Source organism: Amblyomma maculatum, chromosome 1 (assembly GCF_055883805.1).
Source record: "Amblyomma maculatum isolate TAMU_Amacu chromosome 1, ASM5588380v1, whole genome shotgun sequence".
In the NCBI taxonomy this organism is placed as follows: domain Eukaryota; kingdom Metazoa; phylum Arthropoda; class Arachnida; order Ixodida; family Ixodidae; genus Amblyomma; species Amblyomma maculatum.
Genome location: NC_139344.1, coordinates 269528953 through 269555869, shown reverse-complemented (window position 1 = coordinate 269555869; position 26917 = coordinate 269528953). Strand labels below are relative to the sequence as shown.

At 43.9% G+C, this 26917-nt stretch overlaps 1 protein-coding gene across 3 annotated transcripts in view; it reads right to left on the bottom strand.

Annotated features, from left to right (window-relative positions):
- Oga (O-GlcNAcase) overlaps positions 1-25890 on the bottom strand; it is a 47383-nt gene extending 21493 nt beyond the window's left edge. The window contains exons 1-10 of one of the 3 annotated variants that reach the window (XR_014704448.1): positions 25462-25890; positions 24764-24815; positions 24545-24642; positions 17424-17554; positions 17160-17328; positions 13388-13486; positions 13027-13302; positions 8319-9050; positions 7881-7937; positions 858-943 (exon numbers count right to left, since the gene is read on the bottom strand). Coding sequence is in view for 2 of the 3 variants with exons in the window: in XM_084591235.1 (XP_084447361.1) it covers positions 858-943; positions 7881-7937; positions 8319-9050; positions 13027-13302; positions 13388-13486; positions 17160-17328; positions 17424-17554; positions 24545-24642; positions 24764-24815; positions 25462-25543 (1782 nt within the window). In the remaining variant the exon portion in view is untranslated. The remainder of the gene's footprint in view (positions 1-857; positions 944-7880; positions 7938-8318; positions 9051-13026; positions 13303-13387; positions 13487-17159; positions 17329-17423; positions 17555-24544; positions 24643-24763; positions 24816-25461) is intronic. The other 2 variants (XM_084591235.1, XM_084591236.1) reach the window with 2 other exon arrangements.
- Positions 25891-26917: the final 1027 nt, after the last annotated feature.

Here is a 26917-nt window from a genome sequence, read left to right as displayed (position 1 = left end):
CTGGTACAAGGTTACGAAGCACAAGAGAACGACAAGGAAGGATACCTGTTGCTTTCGCTGTTGCTGTCTACAGAGAGAATGTGTTGCTGGTTCGGTTTGGTTTGTGGGGTTTAACGTCCCAAAGCGACTCGGGCTATGAGAGACGCCGTAGTGGAGGACTCCGAAAAAATTCGACCACCTGGGGTTCTTTAACGTGCACTGGCATCGCACAGCACACAGGCGCCTTGCTTTTCGCCTCCATCGAAAAGCGGCCGCTGAGGCCGGGATTCGATCCCGCATCCTTGAGAACAGTAGTTGAGCGCCATAATCACTGCGCCACCCCGGCGGGAGAATAAGTTGCGTTTCTTCCCTGCTAAAAACAATGCAAATGCAGACTGAACTCAGCGAGCGCTGAAAAAACTGGTTCAGACGATGCGCCAAAAAATGCTCTGCACCACGAAATCAATATCCTTGTAGTACCTCCCTCAATTATCACATTTCAACTGCTGCAAAAAAGCACAGTTTGAATCATAATCTTCCTGGGTAATATCCCCCCCTCGTAATTTTTTTTCTTAAATCTTCTCAACGAGACTTTACTGCATAAGAGTAATACTGCTTTACAGTACATTTGTTATTTTCCTCCTATCCAAAAATGTTACTTTGTGTGTATTCAACTTGTAAACGCTAAACAGTGCACCTTCACAGTACATAAAAAAAATAACTGGTTTAGCATAAAACTATCATGACAACTTCTTACTATTTGTGAACTTACACCTGAAAACAGTAGAGAGCGTACTGTCAAAAGAAAGGAGAGAAAGAGATATGTAGGCACTGAAATGTAGTTGTACACAAGCACACAAAAGTCAACTGATACTAACCTGCAGCTCGGCTGTCAGACCGCCCCGAAAAAGCCATGGCTCTTGCTCACCACTGATGAATGCTTCCTTGTAGCCTTTTGAAAACCCTGCACAATGCAAGGAAAACAGTGACAATGTCACGGGTGCACCACAATGGCAACCAGTCAACCAGCAATAATTCTCTCTTGTTCCAGTCAGAAGAACAGACACACCAATCAGGCTTCCATGTACAACCGCATGTAGCAAGTCTTCCCTGGTTGCTCTTAAAAGCAATAACATATTCCCTCAACTGTTAGAAAAGCAAGAGAGGTTAACAAGACAGCATGACACCAGAGGGGCTGGTGCCTTTTCTAAGGCATTAGAACAACTCCTTGAGCTCCGAATACTACCAACCCACCTTGCCTACTACTGAGGAGGAAATCCATGTGACTGCTCTCAGTCAGTCTTCACTAATACGCAGTACAGGCCTCAACAGGCATTGCAGTACAGGCATTGCATAACTTGCTTTTGTGTAAGCAGTTCTCCTCAACAAGCTTTCCAATCCAGTGCTTGGCATCTACTTCACTTTTGGCTTCCAAAAGCCTAGATGTGGCAGCTCTTTTCACCAAGCTCAACACCCTTTCTTGACACTTCTTGACTTTTTGCTGAATGCATGCCTAATAATACATACTCATCACTTTCTGCTCAACTTTGGTGCCGTCGGGTCATGGGTCAATGATACCTGCTATTTATCTACCTTGTTCTAGCCACACAACTGTCGCCACCTAAGTATCTATCATTAGCATGCCTCTACTAATTCTGAGAGGAGCCAACTCTGTACACACCCCCACTAGATGGCCAGTTTTAAGCACCAAAGCTATAAACAGGCAATAAGGTGCAGATAGTGTACAGCTACAGAATTTTTATCATTTGTTTTTTTACCAGGCTCACAGTTTTTCAATTGCCATGACCAGTAAATTGCCAATGAGTCAACAGTGAGGTTAAATTGCAAATCTATGCTACCCACAACCCCATCTTCCAATAGACCATTTCTCCATTTCACCCACGGCAGTACTCACTGAACTCATAATAGTCCTGTCACATATTACAACCCATTCTGCTAGCACAAAAAAACAACAACACGTTTCAGGTTCTGTCTCTTAAAGTAACTTTCATACCATGAACAAAGTGCATAAGCATACCTTAACCCATGGCAATGATCGAGCCACTAAGGACCCCTTCACGGGCCACTATTCTCGCTTCTTTTGCCTCTTTCATCGTAGACCCTTTATCCACATCTCTGCCTTCTCAATTTCTTTTTGTACTTTTTGTACTGAGTGCAAACATTGTTTCACCCCTCACTTGGCTGATGAGAAGGTGCCCAGCTACCCAGTGAAGTGACTAGTCCCATGTCTGAAAAATAATTCTTTGAAGCCTCAGTTGGCAAGTGCCAAAGTAGAGAGATCACCCTAACTACTTTCAGAAAAGGGGAAAGGATAGAGAGGAAGTGGCAATAGGTGGCACATGTGGGAAAGTAGAGAGGAGGAACACGCCTAGTACTACCAAATTTCTGCTGCATCAGTTGCGTTGATCATCTACAGTCGGATCAAGAGTGCAATGACAAATACCCCTGAGGAGGCCCTCCAGCCAACGGCATTGACAGTGATTGTCATGACGTCGCGGTTATCTCATTTTAATGAGTGCACCCTTCTATTCACCTGCAATTCACAAGGGATTCCCCGCCATATCATAAGAGCCAGTCTAAGCCACTGCCTTGATGGACATGCGCTGCTGCATTCTTGGATTTGTACCAGACTACATACTTTTAGTATTGCTGGTCACTCCATGAATAGAGCTCTAGAATTAGGGCCACAGCAAAAGCTTCAATGATGTTGAGGGCATAACATGCTTTTCCTGAAAAGCATGCTGCAGTGACCCCCCCCCCCCCCCCCCCCCCCATTAAAAGCAAAATAAAATTTAAATTTGAGGCAGTGTAGACTCCTTTTATTACTACTGCAAACAGAAGGCAAACAACAGTGCTGGGCATACACAACATCCTACTGCTTTTAACATGTTTCTTGTCGGCTGTACTCACCCGTAAGTGATCACCGCCATTAAAACTAGAGCTCAGTCATGAAGTCATGCGCCAAAAACAAACCAAAACAAGTCATATAAGCCCTCCAAGTGGCTGTACTAACGGTGATCAAAACTGCCCCCCATTTTAAGTTTGCATTCATTAAAACCAACATTACAACATCCCCCATCTTTTCTTTCTTCTATTAATTCAAGTGTGTTTGAAATATCCCTGCATGCTTAGCACTCAAGTTCTCTCTCTCTTCTCTCTCTCTCTCTCTCACACACACACACACACACACACACACACACACACACACACACACACACACACACACACACACACACACACACACACACACACACAAAGGGCAGCCTCTACTTACAGAAATCTTTTAGAGGTTATACTTACTCTCTGCATCCTCCACTTAAAAGCAAAAGCAGCAAAGGCAATTAATTTCTCAATCTATTTCTAGCGAATGCAAATGAAAAGATGAATAAGGCAAGGTTTGACAGGGGTACATTCCCTGCAAATGCTTTTTGCTGCCACTAAGAACGTCCCTCGGCACAAAATCATGTGGCACAATGCATGCTTTGCCAAAGACAGATAACCTGGAAACTAGGCCAGTTCCCAGTTATTACTAGCCAACAAAACACTACTTGCTTGTATCTTGTACGTCATGCAGAAAGAGGGCAGTTTAACCACTTTACTGCAGCCAGTAAATGGTACTGCGGATTGGAATGTCTCAACTCTTAAGAAGCAATGGTGTGAATGTAATGTCAACATCATTTTGGCACCAAATTCCAAAGATCTTAGCAAGCATGCTAAGATACCAGACGTAACACAGTCAATCCCGGATATGCCAAATTCTTGTTTATATCAAACAGCCAGAACATCTTGAACCCTATGCAAAAAAAAAGCATAGCACACCATTCGCAATTATCGGGCTTCGTTCACAAAATATTCAGAACACTGAATATACTGAAGAGTAATTATTAAAGATTATACCACAATACTAGCCAGTATAAGACAAGTATAATGCCAAAAATATGCTGAGCAGATTCCCACAAAGCAATGACTGGCTGAATCTCGTTGCGTCCTGTGCACTTTTGCAATGCACTTGTATTCTGACAAAATATGTGGTAGGGGCTCTTGATTACTCATAAATTTATGTTTACATAGGCCTTCAGTGATGTAAAGGAACAAAACATTTCTGCTTAGTTGCGACCACAGAGTGAGATAAGACAGGAGAGCCGACTCTGGCGCACTGCAATGCATTCGGCGTAGGCCGATTTTGCTAAACACCGAGCCCGCGTCTGGCGCTCAGCTTTGGACTGTACTCTCTTCCTCCGCTCCCCTTTCCTCGCCGACGCGGCTTTGGTCACTCATTCCTCTTTCTATCCTCCTAGCCGAAAGAGACATTAATGCGCTGCCTCTCAACAGTGCAGCGAAACAAAATGATCCTGAGCACGATCCAGGCGACCGCGCGAGCGTCGCATACAATGGACTGAGAGCAGACGGAGTGGTAGCTTTGCAAGTCGTCTGCTAGCCAGAAAATGCAAAAGTGGAATCGTCATCATTGCGCGTAGGCCAACCTGTATCTTTTTAGAGCGCAGCTCTTTGGCTGCCCGTTCCTGGGTTTCGCGGCGTCGCCGTTGTCCCTCGTAACCAGCTCCACTTTCACTCCCACCTTCCCTTACTGTGCGATTCAGGTGCCTACAGAAACAAGTGTGACAGATACTGCGCCTTTCCATTGTAACCAGCTTCCCTTTCACTCCCACCTTCCTTCCTTTACTGCATGATTCAAGTGTTCACAGAAGCAAGTGTGACATACTGCGCCTTTCCATTCCTGTGAACCAATTATGAAAGGCACGCTTCAGAGTTCAAGTGGAAGATGTGACCACACATGGTACACACTGCTAAGATAATTCATAAATAATGCGAGCGCCCACACCGAACTGCAGGGTAACATGTGCACTAACCGAGAATTTACACTCACAGAGAGAAGCATCATATTTTGATGTAGTTTGCGTATATGCAGTTAGTTTCATAGTCCGGATTTCTAGCCGATCATCCCTTTGCTTTCGAGGAAGGCCTGGCTTGGATATAGCCCGCCCTCATTTTCCTTTAAAACATATATTACTAAAAAGTCGATGAGACACTTGCTAACTTTAGCTACAGCGTTTTCAAGTCAGTTTAAGATGTTTGCGAAGGTTCTTTCTTCTCGTCAGCAGCTTGTGGCATTAGTCTCTATGCCGCGCAACGTTTCTATGGGCCCACGCGCTACCTCCCGATAACTTAATTGCTATCTTCATTCCTCCGACCACAAAGCTTCCTTCATGACAGTCAAGAACTGTTAGTGGAGTGTTTCTAGAGAGAATATGTGTGAAAAATAAAATAGTCTGTAATAGTACATAAATGTCGTGCTCGAAATCTTTGCCTCAATCTATCGAAAAAGGTGAAACAGCCGACTAGCTGCGCTCAAATTTCGCATTACGAAGTAACGTAATCGTCTGCAATTTTTTAAGCTAAAACTAAGATAAGGCTCCGCCAGTGTCGTTTATTTTGTAGTCTGCATATTCCCTTGAGAATGTGTCGACAGTGGCATGCAGACAAACCACGCAGCGAGATAACCAGTACTCGGTCGGTGGTACGGCATGTGGCATGGCAGATGTGGGAGGAGCGCATACTGTGCACTGATCATTTTTTTTTTTATGCAGATGGTAGGGTAGGCGATGAAGTGTTTTGTCGTTGGCTGTAATTCAGGGTACGACGAAGGAAACGAAAAAGTCTCAGTGTTTCGGCTGCCATCTGATTCCAAGCTTTTCGAGCTGTGGAAGCAGAACATTCCCCAGACTGGCCGCGAATTAGCTGAAAAGCACAGGGTGTGTGCACGGCATTTCAATGATGAATTTCTTTCCCTAAAATAACACAGCAGCTGTAAAGGAAATGTATTACTTGATGAAAAAAACGGGCCTCAGCTAGTTAAGGGCACAATTCCCAGCGTATTTCACCGAAATCAAGAACCCAAAGCTGTTGCGCGCTCAGCATCACTGGAAAACATGAAATGGCGCTTGTAGTGCACAAAACAATATTAGTCTCTTTAGGTGTCCTATCTACTCGCTGTTCTTGTATGATAGGTGACCGCCAGTGCACACTGAAGAGGCAGGTTTCTTTTTTGGAATAAACTTCTGTAATATTAACAGTAGCTTTCAGTGATGGATCTGCATTTAAGTACTTTTGCCCTGGCGTGTGTTTACATGGCCTTGGCTACATGGCCGAAAAACTGCTCACTCTCGCAAGACTTACCTTCAGTCATTTACAGCCATAGCAAGTTGTTTGCTCCGCGCTGCAATATCCTTCTGCCACCAATGGTGCATCTACAAAATTGAGGTGCGGGAATTTAATAAACACGCAGATTGTGTGCGCGCTGTGCGATGTCAGCGCACATTCAAGAGCCCTAGGTGGCCGAAATTGATCCAGAATCGTCCATTGTTCGCCTATGTGAACACACTTTGTAAACTATTCAAGAGCCCTAGGTGGCCGAAATTGATCCAGAATCGTCCATTGTTCGCCTATGTGAACACACTTTGTAAACTATGTGAACTTGACATCACATACCATTTTTCGTATCGTAATACTCAAAAAGCTTCCATCCACAGAACGCCATAGAAAACACAGACGTGAAACTCACTGTCTGCATTGGGATTTTCGCGTTTAGGAAGGAGTCAGCGGTACGCGGCAGGTGAACTGTATGAAGCAGGCGAGCGGAATGAGACTGAAAGACATATTGCCAGCGATGAAGCAGGCAACAGACGATACATCAGTGCAGTTTTCAGATGCGATTTCAAGGGATATATTCCAGCGACGATGCAGGCGATATGGAAATGCAGCGACAGGAAGCAGACGACAGACGCGGCGACAGCACAGAACCGCCGGAGCGGTGGTTCGGCGGTGGCACGCTTCAACAGCGTCTGAAAAATCCTAGCGCCACCTTACGGATCCGCTGCCAAGCTTTCTAAGATGTAGCAAAATTCGCCTTTCCCAAAAGCGGAGTCGGCGCTCCTGTCTATCTTATCCTGTGGTTGCGACTCAAAAACTATTAATGCAACATCAAGGTAGAACTGAAACTGACCACAAATAAGGCAAGATATGTCGGAAGTACTTGGTAGTAACACTGTGACCACCCCCATAACCTTGGCTGCATGGTCACAAAGCTGTCCCATTGCTTAGTGGCAGACCCTAGTGTGCTTCCCTAGCTTTGCTGTCAAAGGTGATGCAGAAACCAAGTGTATCTTGATTTTAATGAGACACTGTTCCAGTTATAGTGTATTGATAGCAAAACTAGGCCATTTATAACACCTAGAGAGAGAGAGAGATGCACCGGCAGTACACCGGTGAGCAACATGTAGCTGCAAGAAGCGCATTGCTGGTGCGCAAGCACTGCATTCAGCCATCTAGGTTACAAACATGGTTATCCACTGCCTCTTTGTACACAATGAATTATCAATATATTGAACCATTTCGCAATCCCCTTCAAGTTCAGTATATCCGGGATCAACTACATTACACTACACTGACAGTGTTCTGTTCCACCTAATTATAAGGTATACTTGTAACCACACAAAATTACTTTTGCTCCTTTACATTGTTTTTTATGCCAATCTAATGATGCAAGTTAACAGAACATCTTGGCTGGCATGCATCATTCTTGCTAAGACGAAACTGGTATTACTGCTTCAGGAGCACTGCCTATTTGCACTGTAACCAATTTGCTCCAGAAGCCACTGTGCCGCAGCAGTCTGATGAGCAAGCCAAGGCAGTGTCACTCGTAGACCTAGGCAGAAGGGAACGCATGTTATTTCACCTGGGGTCAAGCGGAAGTGGGCCATAGATGAAAGGTCTGGGGTCACTGTGCCTTAACTGCCGCACTGGAAATGAACACCACAGCAGCGATTCAAGAAGAAAGAGAAGAATCACCGGGTGCGTACATGTGAATGAAGGTGCTGCAAAGGCCAACGTAGACGAGCACGCCACGTCTCCCAGAGCTAGGCAGAACATGGAGAAAAGAGAGAAGACTTGTGTTAGAGCAGCAGAGGCCACATATGCCTAGGCAAGCCTCCTCCATTGCAGCAGCACAAGCAGGGCAAAATTGCCACGTTCCTCTAGAGAAGCTGTCAAAACTTCTGGCAATGTATAATAGTAGCATGCTAGGAGCTAAAACCACAGTGGGCAGTCATGAAAAATGCCCAATAAAAAAGTAACACAATTTTACATGTTACAAATTGAAAAAGATGAAAAAATAGCACATTCTGCCCTTCCTAAAGCTTTCAAAGCATACTAACAGCCAAACTGTTGACAGCTCCTGCTGCTAGCCAGCCTGTTAGTGGGACCTGTCTCTTCCAACAAAAAACGGGCACTCCACTCACCTATCCACTTGATGTAAGAGTTGAGCAATGAGATGACTCCCTTGATGTCCCAGATGTATGGGTACAACTCATACAGCAAGGAACGGTTGGGCACAAAGGTAAGCCGTGCAAACAGCCGTCCTACAGCCTGCGTCATTTGATCAAACTTGGCTGCCCGCTTTCGCCACTCCTCAAGCTCAGCCAGGCCTCCTTCAGGGTCTTTGGCAGCATGTTTACGCCGCTCCCAGACTACATGACCATTGGAACGAAGCCAGTGGAACTCCTGCAAGAAAGCCACTCCCTGGTGTCCATGCTCAAATGGCAGGTAGAACAGATCCACTAAAAGGGCAAGGTCTTCCAAAGCCAACTGCCGGTTGTCGTCTGCTGCCTCCTCCGTTTGCATGGCTTCAGCGGCTGAGTGGCAGTCCATGGGCTCCATCGGAGTTGAAGGTGACTGCACCAGTGAGTTGACCAGCTCACTCGACAATGGCTGGAAAGAGGCTGCCTCCTCAAGGTGACTGCCACCAGCCCCACCGCTGACACTCGGTGGGGTGGGCACGCCTCCACCACCCAGAAAAGCACCAGACAGCAGCCGCCCATATGCACTTTTGGTCCGGTAGAACTCTGGCAGCCAGTCAACAAGCGCTGCCCGCAGTGCCTTGCGTGGGTGATACATGTGTGGTCCCAGATGGGAAGTCACCTCTTCTGCTTCGCCCTCAGTTTCAAGCCGGATGTCTGCACTCACAGACTCATCTGGAACCACAGACAGACTACACTCAGAAAGGCACCACCCAATGGTGACACGACAACTAGATAGCAAATCCAAATGTTGTGTTGTGTTGGGTTTAATGGTGCCTAAGCAGCTCAGGCTATCATGCGCCAAGCACAAGCTTGTAAGTGGTGTATAGTATTTATTCTATAGTTGCTTCCTTTAGAAAGCTAAAAACATATGGTAAATCAACAAGTCCACTTTCACCTAAAATCAAAGCTGGATGGAAAGGACATGATGAATAAACAGTGCTACAGACTAGGATGAAGACTGTCTTATTTTTCTTTAAGAGCTAGAAATTCTTGCAAGATGTGTTCTTGTGGTGTTTTCTGCTTACAAAAATGAGTGTGAAATCACAAACAACAGGAAGGCTGTACCAGGGTGGCAGTAGATCGTGTCTCGATGCAATATCAGAGAGGGCATGCAATATTCCTAGTTCTTGACATTTATCTTCAAAACGAGTAACAAAGGTTTGATAGCCTGGGGCCTATTAATGAACAATACTCTGGAGGCACAATTCGTGACAATAGGGTAGCATGTGTGTTTTGGTAGAGAGCGTATTTTTATGATGTATGAAAATGTAAGCATGGATCGTCTATATTCTAGGGATGGTTAATTTGTGTCTGCATAAAGACTGGTGATTGGTGACTTCCTATAAGCACCAGTAGAAAGACACAAACCTGAATTATGTACAGGGTCTAATCTTTTCAGACATGAAGCTCTTGCTGACCCGTATACTATGGAGTCTATGCAAGGGCAAACGACAGAGTGGTAGATGTGCAAAAGGCAGGTCCGGTCAGAGCCCCAGTGTTTGCGTGAGAGGACTGAGTATATTGAAAGATTTCGAGGCTTTCTCTTTTTGAGTGTGTTGACATGAGAAAGGAAAGAGCTTTCTGTCAAAAGTTATACCTAAAATTTGGTGTTCATGTTTTACTGGTAGTGTGATTTCATTTAGGCAGATAGTGGGGTCAGTGTGCAGTCCTCGTTCAGCGTGCAGAAAAGAGAACAGCCACAGATTTTTGCGTGGAAAAGCTGAAACCATTCTTATCTGCCCATGATGCCAGCTTATTTACAGTTAGCTGAATCTGCCTCTCACATGTTGCTACGTTTGATGATGTGCATGCAATTTGCAAGTCGTCTACGTAAACTGAGTACATAATGGACTTCGGTATTATTTTCGCTACAGAGTTCATTTTTACTATAAAAAGTGTGGTACTTAACATGCACCCCTGAGGCATACCATTTTCTTGTGTGAAAATTTTAGAATGGGTCGAACCGAGACGTACTTGAAATGACCGCCCAGACAGAAAGTCCCCCAGAAAACCGCGAAAACCAAGTTCTCCTTAATACACGTAGGATTCTGAATCTCCATGTAGTATCATACGCTTTTTCGAGGTCAAAAAAAGACAGCAAGGCAGTGCCGTCTATGTACAAAGGCTCCTCGAACTGTATTTTCTAGGCAGACAAGGTGATCAGTAGTAGAACATGTTTTCCTGAAACCACACTGGTGAATGTCAGGTAGTTTTTGGGATTCAAGAATAAACATTCTTATATTCAGAATACTTTCAAAACACTTCGCGAGACAGCTTGCCAGGGCTATTGGCACCTGGGGAGTTTGGTGACTTCCCAGGCTTCAACAAAGGTACTATAATGGCTTTCTTCCAGGTCTCGGGAATTTTCCCAGATATCCAGATTTTATTAAAAGTTTTAACAATGCTTTTACTGAGGCAGCAGATAAATGAGCTAACATCTCATAGTGGACCTCATCGGGGCCTGGAGCAGTGTGTTTGCCGGCTAAAAGCACTCGTATTTAATTTTTCCAGTGTAATTAAAGCATTACAAGGTTCTTTTGTGCTACCAGTAATTGGAAGTTTGTTTTTCAGCTGTTTATTTGTACCTGAAAAAAGAATCTGTATAGTGTGTAGAACTTGAAACAACAGCAAAATGTTCTCCCATTATGTCTGCTTGTTCCTGTATACTTGTTAGTGTGTCAGGAGCTGTAATAAGTGGAATTGTAAAGAGGGAGTATTTTCCATCCAGTTTATGTACTTTCTCCCACATGCTTTTTTAATGTAAACGAGCTCTTAATGGAGGACACATATTTCTGACATTGTTTTTCAGCCGTGCGGCAGATATACCACGCTTTAGCTTATGCTTTCTTGAATTTTATAAGGTTTTCATGTGTTGGGTAGCGCTGAAAAATTCACCATGCTTTATTTTGTTCCTTTTTTGCTTTTCTACATTCTTGCGTGTACCAAGCTTTTCAATTTTGACGTACCACCGCCGATGTCCGGGGAATGGCTAGGTGAGCAGCGTCAATAATACATGCTGTGAATATTTCATTTATCTTGTCCACATCACGACTGTTGGAATAAATTTTTTCTAGGGAAGCCTTTTCACGAAAAAGCACCCAGTCAGCCAAATCTAGCTTAAAATGTTGCGGTTTTGTTAATGTGATTGATGGTGATGACGTTAGACTGATGACAGGTAGGTGATCGCTCCAATAGGGGTTGTCAAGAATGTCCCATTTAAAATCAGTAAAAACACTTGAACAAAAAGACAAATCAAGGCAGCTTATTTTGCCTGTGCTTGAAGCACAAACATAGGTTTGCCCGTATTTAGTAGGCAGACATTGTTGCAAAGAATAAAATCTAAAATCTGACCTCTGACGTCTGTTTGTTCACTTCCCCAAAGGGAGAATGAAAATCCTCTACTAAAATATATGGCTCCAGCAGTTGCATTAAAATTGTTTGTAAATCATGAAGTGTAATAATGAGGTTCCATGTATAAAGAACATATTGTTATAGTTTTAAAATGCACCAGGGTGATTGCGACAGCTTCAAATGAGGTTTTAAGTTTGATTTCCCGTGTCGCAACGCCCCCTTGAACCACGATAGCACCGCCTCCAGAGAGCCTGCTTGAGTTTTGTCGGTCACAACGGAAGACTTGATAATTTTTCAGAAAGTTTTTGTTCTGTGGTCGAAGATTAGTCTCCTGGAGATACTTAACTCCAAATGCCAGGACCTCAATTTGAGTGAATGCATTAGCTTAACATGTTTCCAAGTTTTATGCTAGAAGCAACAAATTCCACGTGAAGAAAGTTCAAAACAGAGTAGCTAATCAAATCCTACAAGTTGAACTGTTCAGTCTAAACTGAGGAGAAAAGAAAACAGTATGCAGAATTCAGTTTTCGCATTCTCGAAAAAGGTCAGTACGTATTCTTGGCATGTTAAAAACTCAAAAGGCAGGAGGAGACTGTGGTGTCATTGGATAAGACGTGCTGATGTGTGATGGGAGTATTGCTCCACTCGCTTCCACGCCTCTGCTGACCAGAAAGGACTAGGAGTAGCTACTGCTCTAAAGCAGGTTCAACTGCATGTAGGACCTAACACGAAACTATGCATGGGCATCATGAAAGGGTATGCTATGGCTACCATGACAATTAATGGAAGTTCCACTGCGGCCATTACCACGTGATGCCCGCCCTCTTGCTCAGCCCAGCATGGCACATAATGGTAACAACTGTAATGTGTAGTCCTTAGAAGTAAATTTCTATGTGTGTTTTTGTCTGCTGGCCATCTCATTTAACTTGGTTTATTTTTTTTATAATATTTTTCAGGCCCAGCTCTAAGCATGTACTATCACATAAACATTACATACTAGTAAAGACTGCTCATGCTGAAAAAACCCGAGAGAGACTGAATGACTTTTGAGAACACAGAACTGCCACATTTAATAACTTCAGGAAATTCATTCATCAAAAGGAATATGTGTGGAAAACAAAAAGTAAACTGCATTCTAAAATAAGCACCAAAAATGTTAAAGATTTTAAGAAACTGAAATGCCCTACCCTATGAATATCATAAGGAGCATTGCCATTACAGGCAATAAAAAGCATACAAAAGTGGCCCACTAGAAAGTTTTCTAGGCTAAAACAAACCTAGAAAAAAGCAGACTCACTCAGGTCCCTCTTGCCATCACTGCTGCACTTGCTCCACTGGGCTAAGGTGTGAACTGGGACAAAGTTGGCCTCGTACTCGCAGTTGGGATTTGACAAGACCCCACGCAAATGAGGCACCAAGTCCGTTGACCGGCCACTATACGGCCCTAAAAACAAACGCTTCTGGTCATAGTCATTTGCATGTAGGTTGTCCCATAGCACCGGAGGCCGGCGCAACACTTCCGTCAACTCCTGGATAGACTGGACTGTTATTATTTTCGAGATAACTTTGTGGCCTGCAATAGGAAGAGTAACATGCAAGTTTAAGCTTGCAATAAAAAAGCCTGCAACCGTGGAAGTTGGTGGACATAGTACACTTACCTGTCCACATGATATCAATCCCAGGCATTAACTTCAAACCAATAGTATTCAGGTACTCAGAATTCTGAACATTTGGTACAGCCCTGGCAGCACAATATTCTGGAAAAAAAAAATAAAGGAAGGGGGGGGGAAGAGGTGGAGAAGAGTTAAGTACAGTGTTTCCTTTCCAGAAAGTATAAAGAGCATATATGTATGCAAATGCAAAGGTAAGCAGACAAAGAAAAACAACCGAATGCAATCACAATGCATCCCATTTTTGGACAATCAAAACTCAAGTTAACAGGAAAAAATATGCCAAGTGGGTGCAAGGCATATGGAAGCTTGAAGACTACTTCAAAATAAATCCAAATTACAAAATAAATCAGAAAAGGCTAAATGCTGTGAAGATGAGACCAGTAGTTTTGGTTAATGACCCCTTAACATTAATACATTCCACAATTAGTTTACTAGTCAACACTGCAAAAGTACTGTGAAACTCAATAAAACATTGTCAAAGTCAGTATTGTAGATGAGTTTTCTGTGCCTTAGCGCACACTAAAGGGAAGGACTCCATACTTTGAGTACAATATGCCAGGAAGTGCTCACTCGCCGCTCATCACTACAGTGCATCCTTTGTCAATAGTAAAGAGCGCATTCATTCTAAGCCGAACTATGTGGAGCATTATACACTGCAAGCATTCCGAATTTCTTGAAGGTGAAAGAACCTCTGGCCCACGGGCTCCAACTGGATGGCTTAGGACAAGCACATTTGGCTCGGAATGTTTGATAAAGGCTACACATCAAAACAGGTGCAACAGCAGTCTCTACTGACAAGTACAAGCACATGCAATCATCTGCTTTTCCTGAAAGGGTACGAAAGTGAACATGTGGGTGTGCAAGACAATGCTATCTTTCCACAAAGAGTGCCATCATTTCTGCACACAAGAGCACTTGCCGATTTTCCAAGCACTATTCTGCACTCTGGCTTTGTTATGGAGCCAGAAGAGGTCTCTGAAACATCGACAATCAGCTGCAAGCGTTGCAAATTTGTGGTTGCTATCGCAATGTTTGCACTCTTTCTTGAAACAAACTTCAAAATCATAGTTCTGCGCAAATTTCCGGGGTCATGTTATCCAAGTCAGCATGGATAAAAGTTTGTATTACCTGTAAAAAAATGCATTACCACCACAGGCTGCGAGACGAAAATGAATAAAAAATATGCCAAAATATTGTATTATACAGAATAGTACTAATGAGATTCCACCAAAGATGTCTAAGTCTTAACCAAATGGCAGGAAAATGTCTCAGTTCAATCTCTGAGCTATAAATGTGCTTTTCCCTACCGGACATACTCAAAAGGAACCAGATTAAGGTTTAACAAAACTTTGATGTCCTTAGTGCTCCTTTAAACCCGCAACTCATGCTGAATGAGGCACAAGCTCTTAAATAATAGAATGACTGGCAATCAAAAATTACAGCTGAGTTACTTGGTACCAACTGCAATTTCAAAGTAAAACAAGTGAAAGCCAGTAAAGATGGGGCTATCCTGGGCCTGTCACCTTGTTCTATGTCGTGCAAAACAAGCCAGACTTCTTCAGAGCTCCTACAGCAACCAGGGACTGAAATTTTCAGCATCCCACTAATCACGCAAATGTGAAGTTCAGAAAAGGCACAGTTAACACTCCAGAAAAATACAGTGCACAACTTTACCAGTCTTTTTTCTAACGTAACATTTCTGTCCCTTAAGGTTACTATGGTGGTGGAAGAACTGAAAGCAGTCTGCTTGTAATGTAGAAATAGCAATTTCTGGTGGGAAAAATGGCATTTTTCAGCAGATTTGCAGCTTTTGGCTACAGAAAAAAAAATGTTTCATACCAAACTTTCAGCCCTTGCAGCATATAAAAGCAGTTGTAGCAAAATTTCAGTTTTTAGAAAGTTGAATTCACTAAGCTATCAGTAGAAAGCAAAAAATCCCCCCCCCCCCCCCCCCTTTTTCCAAATGCTGTCATTATAATTCTCATACACCACTCAATATTAGTAAATGGTTATGAATGTGCCCGTTTATCCACTGTGTCCTGACATGCAAGTCGCTGCATCAGGAGGCATGCTTTGTCTTCCCCTTTTTGCCTCTCCTCACGGACATGTTGCATAACAGGGTTAAACAAAAAAACCACTATAATACTATAAGAATGTAATCAGCACCAAACAGAAGAATGAGATTCTTGAAACTAAACCCTCCAAACCTGCAGAACTATTTCCGCTGTGCAGTCTGTGCGGCCACTGTGCAGAAATTTCTGCCGTACAGGGAGACTGACTAGTAGGTTTTGCAACTGGTCTATGATGTAGCTCATGAAATGAACGAGAAGTGGCAGTTTCGGCTACAATGCGACCGGCATCATCTATTAGATGCTCCCTTATAACCCCTGGAAAGCAGTGCAAGCAAAGAAATTCTGCAAAAACTGCCCTTCTGAAGACAGCAGACATATCCGAAGGCATTCAAAATGTTTTTCTAAAACCGTGACAGGGTGTATTTCAGAAACTTTCAGGAAATTTCTCAAATGCTCACATGCATTTACTACTGTAGCTCATACAGTTCTATTGCCACAGTGAGAAGAGTGCACATAACCAAACATCCGAAGCTGAAACTATGCCACGAGAGACAACAGGGGCAGTTCCACTAAATGCACCTGCATGCTTCTCCGAAGCTTATGTTTCAAGTCTTCCACTTTTTATTCCCCGTATGGCCTAAAGGAACATTCCAATTAATTATAATTGTGCAGGGCAAAAGCGGTCATCGTAGCTACACCACTGGAGTGCATGTGAAATACAGTTCCATCTGTCCCACTATCCCCTGCAAGCAAATTCCGTGCGTGCTGCACAGAAGTAATTGAAAAGAACAAGACCATTGGTGCCTATTCAAATCCTTTTTTAGCCTGTCCACAGCCAACTGTTTGACACCAGTACTACACAATGCGTGGTGCAGCGCTGTTTTGCAATCTGCAAGTGCGCAGCCAGGTGACTTCGATAGCAGTCAGCAAATATATTTCATTCAAGGCCTAGAACAACTGCACATGCGGTTTTATCGCATGCTAATGATCAACCACATGGGAACAGCATAAGTTCCTTAATATGAAACGCACTGATTACAAACTATTTGATATTTTTTCTTTTCATCACCCCTGCACACTGAAAGAATATGACCCCTTCGTTACAGCAAAACAAAATGTTTGGTTTACAGGGTTTTACACCGCAAAGCAGCATTAGCTATAATCGATGCCGTAGTGGAGGGCTCCAGATAATTTCAACTACCTCGGGTTCTTTCATGAGCACTGCGATAGCATAGTATGCAGGTGGCCTGCTTTTCACCCTCATCGAAAAGCAGCTGCCGAGGCAGCATCCTCGGGACAGGCCGCTGAGTGCACTAACCAGTGAGCCATGGCAGCGGGCTGCTTGCACATTTAGATAATACAGCACTCCTACAAGGTGCCCAAAAGCAATGTAAGAGCAGCAAGACACAGCTCTGAACAGTATACACCACTTGTGTTTCTGACAGCACACCAGATTATCAGCAGACAAAGTGTACTAAACAATTATGCGTACCCGCACGAATATAAAAAGAACACAGTTTGATTCAAATTTAATGACATTACAATATGTTAGTCAATTACACTGACCCAACACTACCTTTGGGCGACTTAGTGGAAGTGACTAATGTCTGGAAACAATTCAATAAACATGACCCTTAAGCTCATTTACACTATTTCTTGCAGTGGAAAAAAGCATAAACATTCACCTGTTGGACAGAAAATAAACTTGGGCTGGTTTAGCTCCTGGTAGACTTCATTAGTGATTGACACCTGGGCGTGAGCAAATGACTGGAACACCTCTTTGTCAGTCTCGCTGATCTCTGGCTCAATGTCATCAAAGAGGAGTGCAAATGCACCGCATCCAAACTGGGCCACCTGCACAATGAAGTGAAAGAGGAGAAAGGATGGTGCATGAGCTCGAACGTGCTTCTACAATGCCTTCACTGTAGACTGATACTACTAGCACTTACCTGCTCTAGTTTCCTCTTCAAGCAGGCAACTTCTTTGGAATTGGAATATGTGATGTCTAGGCCAGGTGAAAGGGCATAGTAGAAAACGATAGAGTTTTCCCTAGCTGCCTGAATAAGGTTGGTCAAGTGCTCTGCAACCGGAGAGTGGAATGGTTAAGGAAACTCCCACAGATGATGGTAAACAATGATTTATTCATCAATTAACCATAAATATGCTATGCAGCAAACAAAAAATAAAAAATAAACAGAAAAAAAAAGGGAAGGAAAAGGAAGGAAAAAAAAAAAAGTGGTGGTATTGTTTTAATGGTTTTGTTTGGTTTACGTTCCAAAATGACTCTGGATATGAGAGACGCCAGCATTGGTTTAAACAAGGTAGAAAAAAAAAAAAAACAGATTTTGCAATAATTATTTACAAGACCGGCTCAATCGCTCTGGAAGATACTGGCTTTTTCCAATTGTTGAAGAGTGCCCTAAGTTTCAAGTACTATGTCTGCAAAATATATTGCTAAGCACTATGATACAATGAAAGAACATACTTTTGGTAGCCTTGAAACCAGCTTTCTTTATCAGTATGCTTCATATCCTTCATATGAGGGAAGCAAAAGCCAATGACATCAAGGAAAGCACAGGGCTCTTTTGTGTGTGGTGTTTATCAAAGTGAAATAATAATAATGATTATAATTCGTTAAAAGGTTGAAAAAAAAAAAAAAAAACATTATTTCACAAAACAACAAGAAAAAGATCCCCCATGCTTTCCTTGGAGTCACTGGCAGTTACATCCTTTGTATATACTTCGTAACGGACATTTGTCTCCTGATTAATATCCTTCAGGCACACTTATATCAATTGGCATCAATATTTTGCATTTTAAGTAACCCTGAAAAAGGTCGCCAACTTCTTATTTTGAAAGAATTGTTAGAAAAAATTATGCATCAGTATTAGTGGTGATGCATTTTGCCAATCCAAATCTATAACCTTCTTGAAGCACCAATATTGTTAACACAGGCTCTCTGAAGTGCACCTGTGCAGTGCCCAGGTTCCTACAAAGATTTTTTTTGCATTTCCTATGAGGTACTTTATGCTTATTTACCCCCGGTTAACTTACCCAAGTTGTCTGGTTTTGGCTTGTTAAACATATATTTTAAAGAAATATACTCTTCTGGCAGTCATAGTAATATGCCTTCAAAGGTATACCATAGAGTCAACATGCTGAGATGAATTTTGAGCATTATCTTACACTTCTGGTTTTCAAGTGATTCTTCTAACTTGTTCTGGAGTAACCATTTCAATTTTGCAGCTAGCAGGTGTTGGTTACACAAAAACCTTTGCTGCAGAAATTTCATGATCTCTAATACCAGGCGGCACACAAACATACAGAGCAACTTTCTATCAATGCATAATAACTCTAAAGCATTTCTGCATGAAGTATTTACAACAAATTGTTCAAGCCCATACTTCCACGCAAGTGCAATCATCAGGGCACAAGTCCAGTCCAGCCAAAATGTCTATGCAAGTACTGGACAGACAACAAGCTGAACTGAAACCAATCATTCCTTTGTGAGGAGTGGTAGCCGTGCACCAAACTGAATGTTGTCGACCATAACAATTTTAGTAAATACAACTGCTCTTTAGCTAATAGCATTACATTCAGCTTCAATCTAAGTAAACAAACTGAGCCCAAAACGGACAGTTCATGAGCAATGAGTAATTCTGTAAAGCATATTGCCAACAGGCGAATGCAGAGAGAGTGAAAGCTGTGCATTTCCATGCTCCCTGAGCAATTTTTTCGTATACAAGATCCATTTCATCCCACACACACATAAAAAAAACTATTTTTTCACAAAGCTTTCTAATATTGCACTATAGCCAAATGGGCGAGTTGGTGGAACATACTGAATGGAAAACAGCGTAAGAGCCGAATACAAAAGCAGAGAACCACAGGACGAGCGCTACAACAAACTTTCCTCAATGTTCCTCAATGTGAATTTCTTCCACAGCTGCTGTATTAGCACAGATCCCCTCCAAAGGTAGGTAGCCAGTAATATGGGTGCCAGGTGGGCAAATTTATTGTCATCTGCAGCGAATGCACTTCGTACTATAAAATGCCACTTCGGCGACATGGTGCAAAACAGAGAAGAAAAGCCTCATTTGTACAGGACCTTTCTCCAATAACATAGTGCATGGTCACTCAGCCTCCTAATCTGGCATTTTTGCAAGAAGGCATTGCTGCACCTTTTTGCCTATGACTGCTGTTTCCTCAGTCATTCAACGAACTGTGGAACATTACATCAGGTGCAGGGGTAGCATCTGCTAATTACACACAGACACACACACAGTCACTGCTCTAACCTGCCAAAGACACTAGTTCATCAGCATTCTAAAGTCAAGAATTCTGTAGATTAAGTGCAGTGCTGACAACACCCTGCATGGGAACCCTATGGGAACAGTAGTCAAGCGCCGTAACCACTGCGCCACCCCGGCGGGGTCATGGGAGAGGTGTGTTCATAGAAACATCTTTTTGAAGTGCATTCAAGAACATGCAGCGAGTTAAAGCTTGCTTCAAACAGAGTGCATTTTATAACGAGTACCACTAAAGTATATGTGACTTTGCGCCTATGTCAATTATTGAAAGCGATACTAAATTTGCCCATGTGACAAGAGTGTAAAGGTAACTTATTTCGGTAATGATACAATATTTTAAAAAATAAGAGCCAACAGTTGCCGCAGTACATATGTTCAAGAAACATGGCACTTCTTAGTGGCTACCATAATTTGCCAGCACAGATGCTGTTTTCAAGCAACAGCTTTAACGCTCCTGTTCAGCAGAAAACCTGGCATTGTCCCATCGGCGTCCTGGAGTCCCGACAAGAAACTCCTTAAAAGACAGGGTCACGACGTCACAGCCACATGACCTCATGCAGCAATTTCAAACATCCCACAACGCTTGCATGAAACGCGATGTCACACACGAAACAAAATTGATTAAAACATCATATGTAATACAAATTAAAAGTTGACGTATGTTTTAACTGATACAGAAGTCATTTTTTATTTAGGTTTCATGTGGGCTTCGGACCCATAACCTTTGGTTTCAGAGCCAGAGACGCTACCGTTCAGGCCACACAAGGCACGCTTGTACAGCTTGGGAACAAGCGAGAATTTATGTGCATGTCGCATGGTATTGTACTGTCACCCGCAAAAGTTTGCGGGATCTCCAGCGCGTGGCTGAGTGGCGGGAAACTGCATTCCTGCGCCATCTACCGTCAAAGAGCACGGCGTCGAGGCTCACGGAAATGGCGCGCCAGGGGCGCTTTGCGCATGCCTGTCCTTTCTTCGCTATCAAGCATGTCTCGTCACTAGCTTCCCCGTGATGCGCTTTTGCCACTCGCGGCAGCCGCTGATGCGCCGCGTCATCATCGTCGCGTGTCTGCTTTGGCGGGTAAGATGAACGACGAAGCAAGCCGGTGTGTTTTGCTCGACGCGCAACGTTGTCACGGGGAAGCTAGTGACGAGACATGCTTGATAGCGAAGAAAGGACAGGCATGCGCAAAGCGCCCCTGGTGCGCCATTTCCGTGAGCCTCGACGCCGTGCTCTTTGACGGCAGATGGCGCAGGAATGCAGTTTCCCGCCGCTCAGCCACGCGCTGGAGATCCCGCAAACTTTTGCGGGTGACAGTACATAAAGTGGAATCTTATGACTGTAAGCTAATGAGTAATTAGAGAGGAGAACAGGCCACTACCGCGTCACACCGTTACGGCGAGGCTTAAGTATAATTTTCTTTTTTTGCACAATTGAAATAATGAGCAAAAAAATGTTCAGCTCACAAGAGAATAAAATGTGCCAAGGATGGCTTACTACACTTAAGTGCAAATGCAGTCAAGCAGTAACTGTACAGATTGACTGGTTCTCTTGTCAGCACACTCAAAAAGTTGCTTTTGTCCCCTTCAGTAAAAACAACGCACATATCTACACATTCATACCTCAGTGTAACAGGCGCGTAGCCAGGGGGGGGGGGGGGCTTATGGGGCCTCAGCCCCCCCGAAATGTTTTCGTGCTGTCATGCACCGCCGACGAAAACAACCACCGGCGCTCGAAAGAATTCTGGGTTTTGTCTACAATATCTTTTTCTGGTTCGTTCGAAAATACATTTCGTAGCAACGCCCATGCAGACGGAGTCACGTAAAGCCAGGAACCATTTCCGAGCACTAAGTTTCAAGGGCGTTTAGATAGCAAGCGGGCTCGTCGCGTCAACTCGCGCCGGCCGCGGAGGTGGGGGTGGACGATGAAACAAGACAGGTTTTCATTCCCGCTCAGTGTCTCAAAGGCGGTATTTCCCTCGCCTTACTCCCCGCTTCCTCAAAATCCCTGTGTCTCTCTTTTGGGGCTTTCTTTTTTCTCGTGCCTTCTGCGAATCCTCACCGTGCTGTAGCAGCTCTTAGTGGTACTCCCTCGCCCTTCTCCCCGTACACTATGCTCTCTCCGTGGTTGCGCTTTTTGTTTGTGTTTTTTTTTTTTTTTTGCATTTTCACGCTTCTTCCTACGTGCCGAAGAGAAGGAGCTGAACATTGGCCCAGGAGCGTCTTGGTTTTTTTTATTGAACCTCGCTTTTTTTTCCTACACCGCTCTACGCCGCCCTACGCATCTTGCGGACGCCGGTGAGCGACCGCGACCGAAAGGCATCAAAGTGGCGCCGATGGCGGCGGAGTGACCGTTTGTCTCCTGATGAGGCGCCCAAGCCCCCTCCCCGCCACCCCCTTTTTCGGGATGGAGACTGAGACGAGCTGCCCTTTCAGACCTTAATCCCCCTTAAAACGCTGCAGGCAGCTTCTCCGTACTTGCTGACGAAACGGCAGATATTGCTGGAATCGAACAGCTCACTGTTTGTGCAAGGTACCTAAAACAAGGATGCCAACGATATCGAAGAAGTGTTTTTAGGTTTTGTGCCAATTCAGGACCAAAGTGGTAGGGCCGTCGCAGACACCATTATAAAATTTCTGCTAAACCTTGGAATTAATATGCATAATATTCGTGGCCAAGGTTATGACGGTGCCAGCTCGATGGCTGGTAAAGCGAATGGTGTGCAAGCTGTCGTTCGTGAGAAATATCCAGCCGCATTATACACCCATTGCGCCAGCCACTCCCTCAACCTAGTTCTCTGTGCGGCGTGCTCCATCACAGATATCCTAAACTGTTTTGGAACGCTAAAGGCAGCGTCAAACTTTTTCCGCAAATCTCCTAACCGCTCGCACGTTTTACGAGAAATGATAAGTTTGATTTGTCCCGAGCCAGAAGGCAGCGACTTTTGGGATTATGTGAAACGCGCTGGGTGGAAAAGCATGATGCAGTTCTTTCATTTGTGAATCTGTTCGAACCGGTGATCGCGGCACTAGAGGAGATAAAATTAAACGGCAACGGCGAAAGTCCAGTTCAGGCAAATAGTTTGGCGTTGGCACTTTTGTCACCGGCATTCCTTGTGAGCCTGCATGTGGCGGAGCATGTGCTAGCGATGACCCTGCCTCTGTCAAAGAAACTGCAGACCAGGAACATCGACATGAGCGCCGCCATTGACGACATAGATGTGGTGCAGCAGGCGATCGAAAATGACCGCAAGAATTCGAATGTTTCTTTTTCAAAAATCTTTGCGCAAGTGCAGGAACTGGCAAAAAAAATGAATGTTGAAATCACCACCCGACGAGCCGGTGTCCGACAGCAGGATCGTGGGAGCGTTACATCAGAAAATGCTGAGGAATATTTCCGAAGAACTGTATACATTCCATTCATGGACCACGTATTAGCACAGCTACAGCAACGGTTCGAAAAGCACAGGACAATTTTAAAGGGCTTTTCTGTAATTGTACCATCGGCAGTACCACCAATGCAAGATGACCGACAGAAAGGAGCAGCAATTTCACTTAAATTACCCACAGTATACGACCGGTGACAGGTGTTCCTGTGCAATAAATGGAAAAAAGGACAGCGTCATTGGCCGTTGGACGTGTACAAAAATGTAAACAAGCGTCTTGGATGACAGATTCAATAAAGCATTTCCCGTCAAAGTGTTCATTTCTTGGCCTTTACGTTTTCATATCAGCGGTATGCACTGCTTTGCTGGTTTCGAACTGATATAGTTCTAGATTTCGTTTAATATTTTCTGTACTTATTCAACAGACAGAATCAGGGAAGCATTGATGTCAGTTATTTCTGCCACAATGTCACATACATATATGCTCTTTTATAATAAAGTTAATATCTTACATTTGTCTTGGCAGTGCGTACTGCGTGGCATTAAAGAATTCGTTTGCAGTACCTAATACACAATGGCTATTGGCTGGAATTAATCATATTTGATCCATCGACAAATTCTATATGGAGGAGGACGCGCTGCAACGTGAGCCCCCCCCCCCCGAACAAAATTTCTGGCTACGCCACTGCAGTGTAATGAAAACTGGTAGTACCTGTACCTATTGTTTGTCGTTACAACCTGGCTTTTAATTTCCATGTAGCCCACCTATCCAGTAAAAAGTTTCGAATTGCGAAAATAAAAACAAGAGCTTTTAAATTAAGTGCACTTATTAAGCAGCATTTCCTGAAATATTTCTTGACTGGTTACAGAATCTACTATAACAAAAAAAAATTAGGACACTTATGCTTTGCTTAAATAGACCAGCTTTTCATTCATCTTTTGGCATTGAGAGACTGGCATAAAGTTTGGCAAAGTGTTAAACATCTTTAAGTTGTTTGGTGGGGGGAAAAGAAGACTCAGTATCCGCCTCACTTTTCAGTGGATGCCTCAACTTACATAGAAAGGAATACAACTAAAGAGACAGTACATATATAGTCTGTTCGAACCTAAACCGTGAGCTAGCCTTCAACATGAGCAGCAGATGGACGCAAAATGTGAAGAGAAGCGGTATGACACCACCCTGAACGCTGCATAAAGAATGGTTGTGTCGCAATTTTGATACTAAATCATGCGCACTGGTTTTCCTGATCTCAATCTTTGGTGATGGCGACTGCAACAGCGACACCTTTTCAAACAAACGAGCTGCATACGCTATCACGTAACATGCTAATAATGCAGTCAAAAAACTAATAAGGAGAAGCCCAGTATGGCTGTTACCTGCTTCCTCCACAGTGTACAGTTCCCTCCAATATGCTCTGTGCTTGAAATCATCTTTGGGAGCATACATGTAGGTGTTCAGCCCCAGTTTCTTCATTCTGTGAGTAAACATATATGAATCTCTAAGCTAAATACGAAAGTATGCGCCACGAGCCATCAAAAACACGGCGCTATAAGTTCACACACGACAATATGGCGTGCATAACAAATCCCACCCACCTTTGAAACAGGTCTTTGCGCTGTTCCGTCGTCCATGGGCGCCCATAAAATCCTTCAGAGGGAAAAATAGAATATTCCAATATGGGTAGAATTACAAAAAGCTAAACGAAGAAACCTTAAAGTAAAACGACCCCACAAAATAAACAGGTAAAATATTCACGAGAAATAAAATGCCAAACAGTCAACGCGATTTAAAAATTTGTCAAGTGTATCATTCGGCTAACAAACCAACTGTCCACTCCCTCAGAGCGGCAGACACGATTGCATAACTAAGAGCAGCAGCTTGTATCGTATCGGCAGGTTCACCATGGTCTATTTGGGTTTCACGTTTGAGTGCGAAAATGGTCCGGATTTCATGGCACTAGGAGCCTGTCGCTTACTTTGCACAGTATACTTACTAGACTAGTCATCAAGCAGAGGTACTTGACCTACGCAACCTGCTTTATGTTACGCTATGCGAAATATGCGGCAGTAGCGCGGGAAGCACATGACGGCATCCAAATATTGCGATAATAGCAAACGTAAAGAGAATGCGAAAAAGTTTTCCGCAGCTGGTGCATCTAATGATGCATTTCAATGGCGCCACAGAGTGCACGTCGATTTAAAGCGCAGAACTCGGATGCAGCCAACAAGACATTCGGCGATATACGGGTACCGAGTAGCTAAGCCTCGGGCAATTGACAGTTGCTGGTACTTACCTTCAACGACACCACAGATCATATTGCGGTTCCTTGAATTAACGTTAATGGACGGATCCACAGACGACGCATCCTCGCCCATCTTCTTGAGATGGGAACCGTTCACTCTGGCAATGAGATCTCGAAGAAGCTTCCAAGCCAGTTCCCCCGCTCTCTGGCAAACATTTTAGCCTGATCGTTCCTCCAACGACGCCATACCGACCACAATTTTGGTGTCACCAATCGCACTAATCGAATATCTTGCAGCGAGCAAGATAAGGACTACCAAACCTGCCTGAGCACAGTGGCACAGCAGCGTTGGCGTCCAGAGCTTGCTCACTCGGCCGGCTGGGGGTCGGGGGTTCGGGGGTATGCGCGAGCTGCGCGAACTAGCGCGAGCCGCGAGGCTTCGTGAAACCGCCGCCGCGAGGTGCTGCACGCAAAATAAGCTCAAATGACGAAGAGGTGATCAAAGTTACTAGAACACTGTTTCACAGCTCCGCCCGGAGAGGTGTCTCCGGTGGCGGTCGCGTGAACTAGCGGCGCTGCAGTTGACTCTTGCTCCTTGCCGGCCGCGTCGTCTGCAACACGCGGCGCGGAAGCATGGAGCGCCCGGCATACACAGTTGTTGCGTGCTGCCGTAGCATTCTACACGGCTGCATTGCAGTTATGACTACATTATGACAGTTTTGGCTTCGAAGGTATACTTTACATCAGTGAAAGTTTTTGTGTGATCCGAAAATTAATGCCGTGAAACAACTGTGACAGCGTTGTCGACTTGCTCTCCAGAACCAGCGTTCTAGTAACGTTCTACTGTTCGGTTTCATTTCTTTCTATTACGCGATATGGTGAGGCGCAAGTCATTTTGTAAAAAAAATATGACGTAGCTGTTCATTGCGCAGCGTTCAGCGTGCTGTCATGCAATGTTTCGCTTTTTATTTAGCATCCACGTGCACCTTCTTTTCCAGTTTCAGTCCAATTTGTGACAGGGATTCAAGCCGCCGACATGTGTGCCTCCCATTCTATGCCGTTCACTATAAACGTAGGCTGTGCGAATATACCTTGCGTCTTTACCCTAAAATCAAAAATAAATAGACGTACGCTTTGCCAACTACGACCAGCCTTTAGGTGCATAAAATTGGCGGAATGAAGAGACGGCGTTAAAGGCGCTATCGCGTCCTCTCTTAAGACGAAGCTTTCTGTTATATTTTTTTTTAACATAAGACCTCTTCATGCCGGCCTGCATGCTTTGCACCGTGCGCAACGAAACCTATTGAAACGAATTGGAAGTCCGTCATTTTTTTGTGTCACTGATAGACTTCCTCGAGATTAAAATGTGGGCACAAGCTCTGCACATAAGAGATATAACTTACTTCGAAGTGAACAATTTCTGATCTGAATTTAGAAAAGGAATTATATTCAAGTACTCTCGTGATAGTTCGTGTAGCAAGGCTCTTTATTTTCTTGCTGGCACATA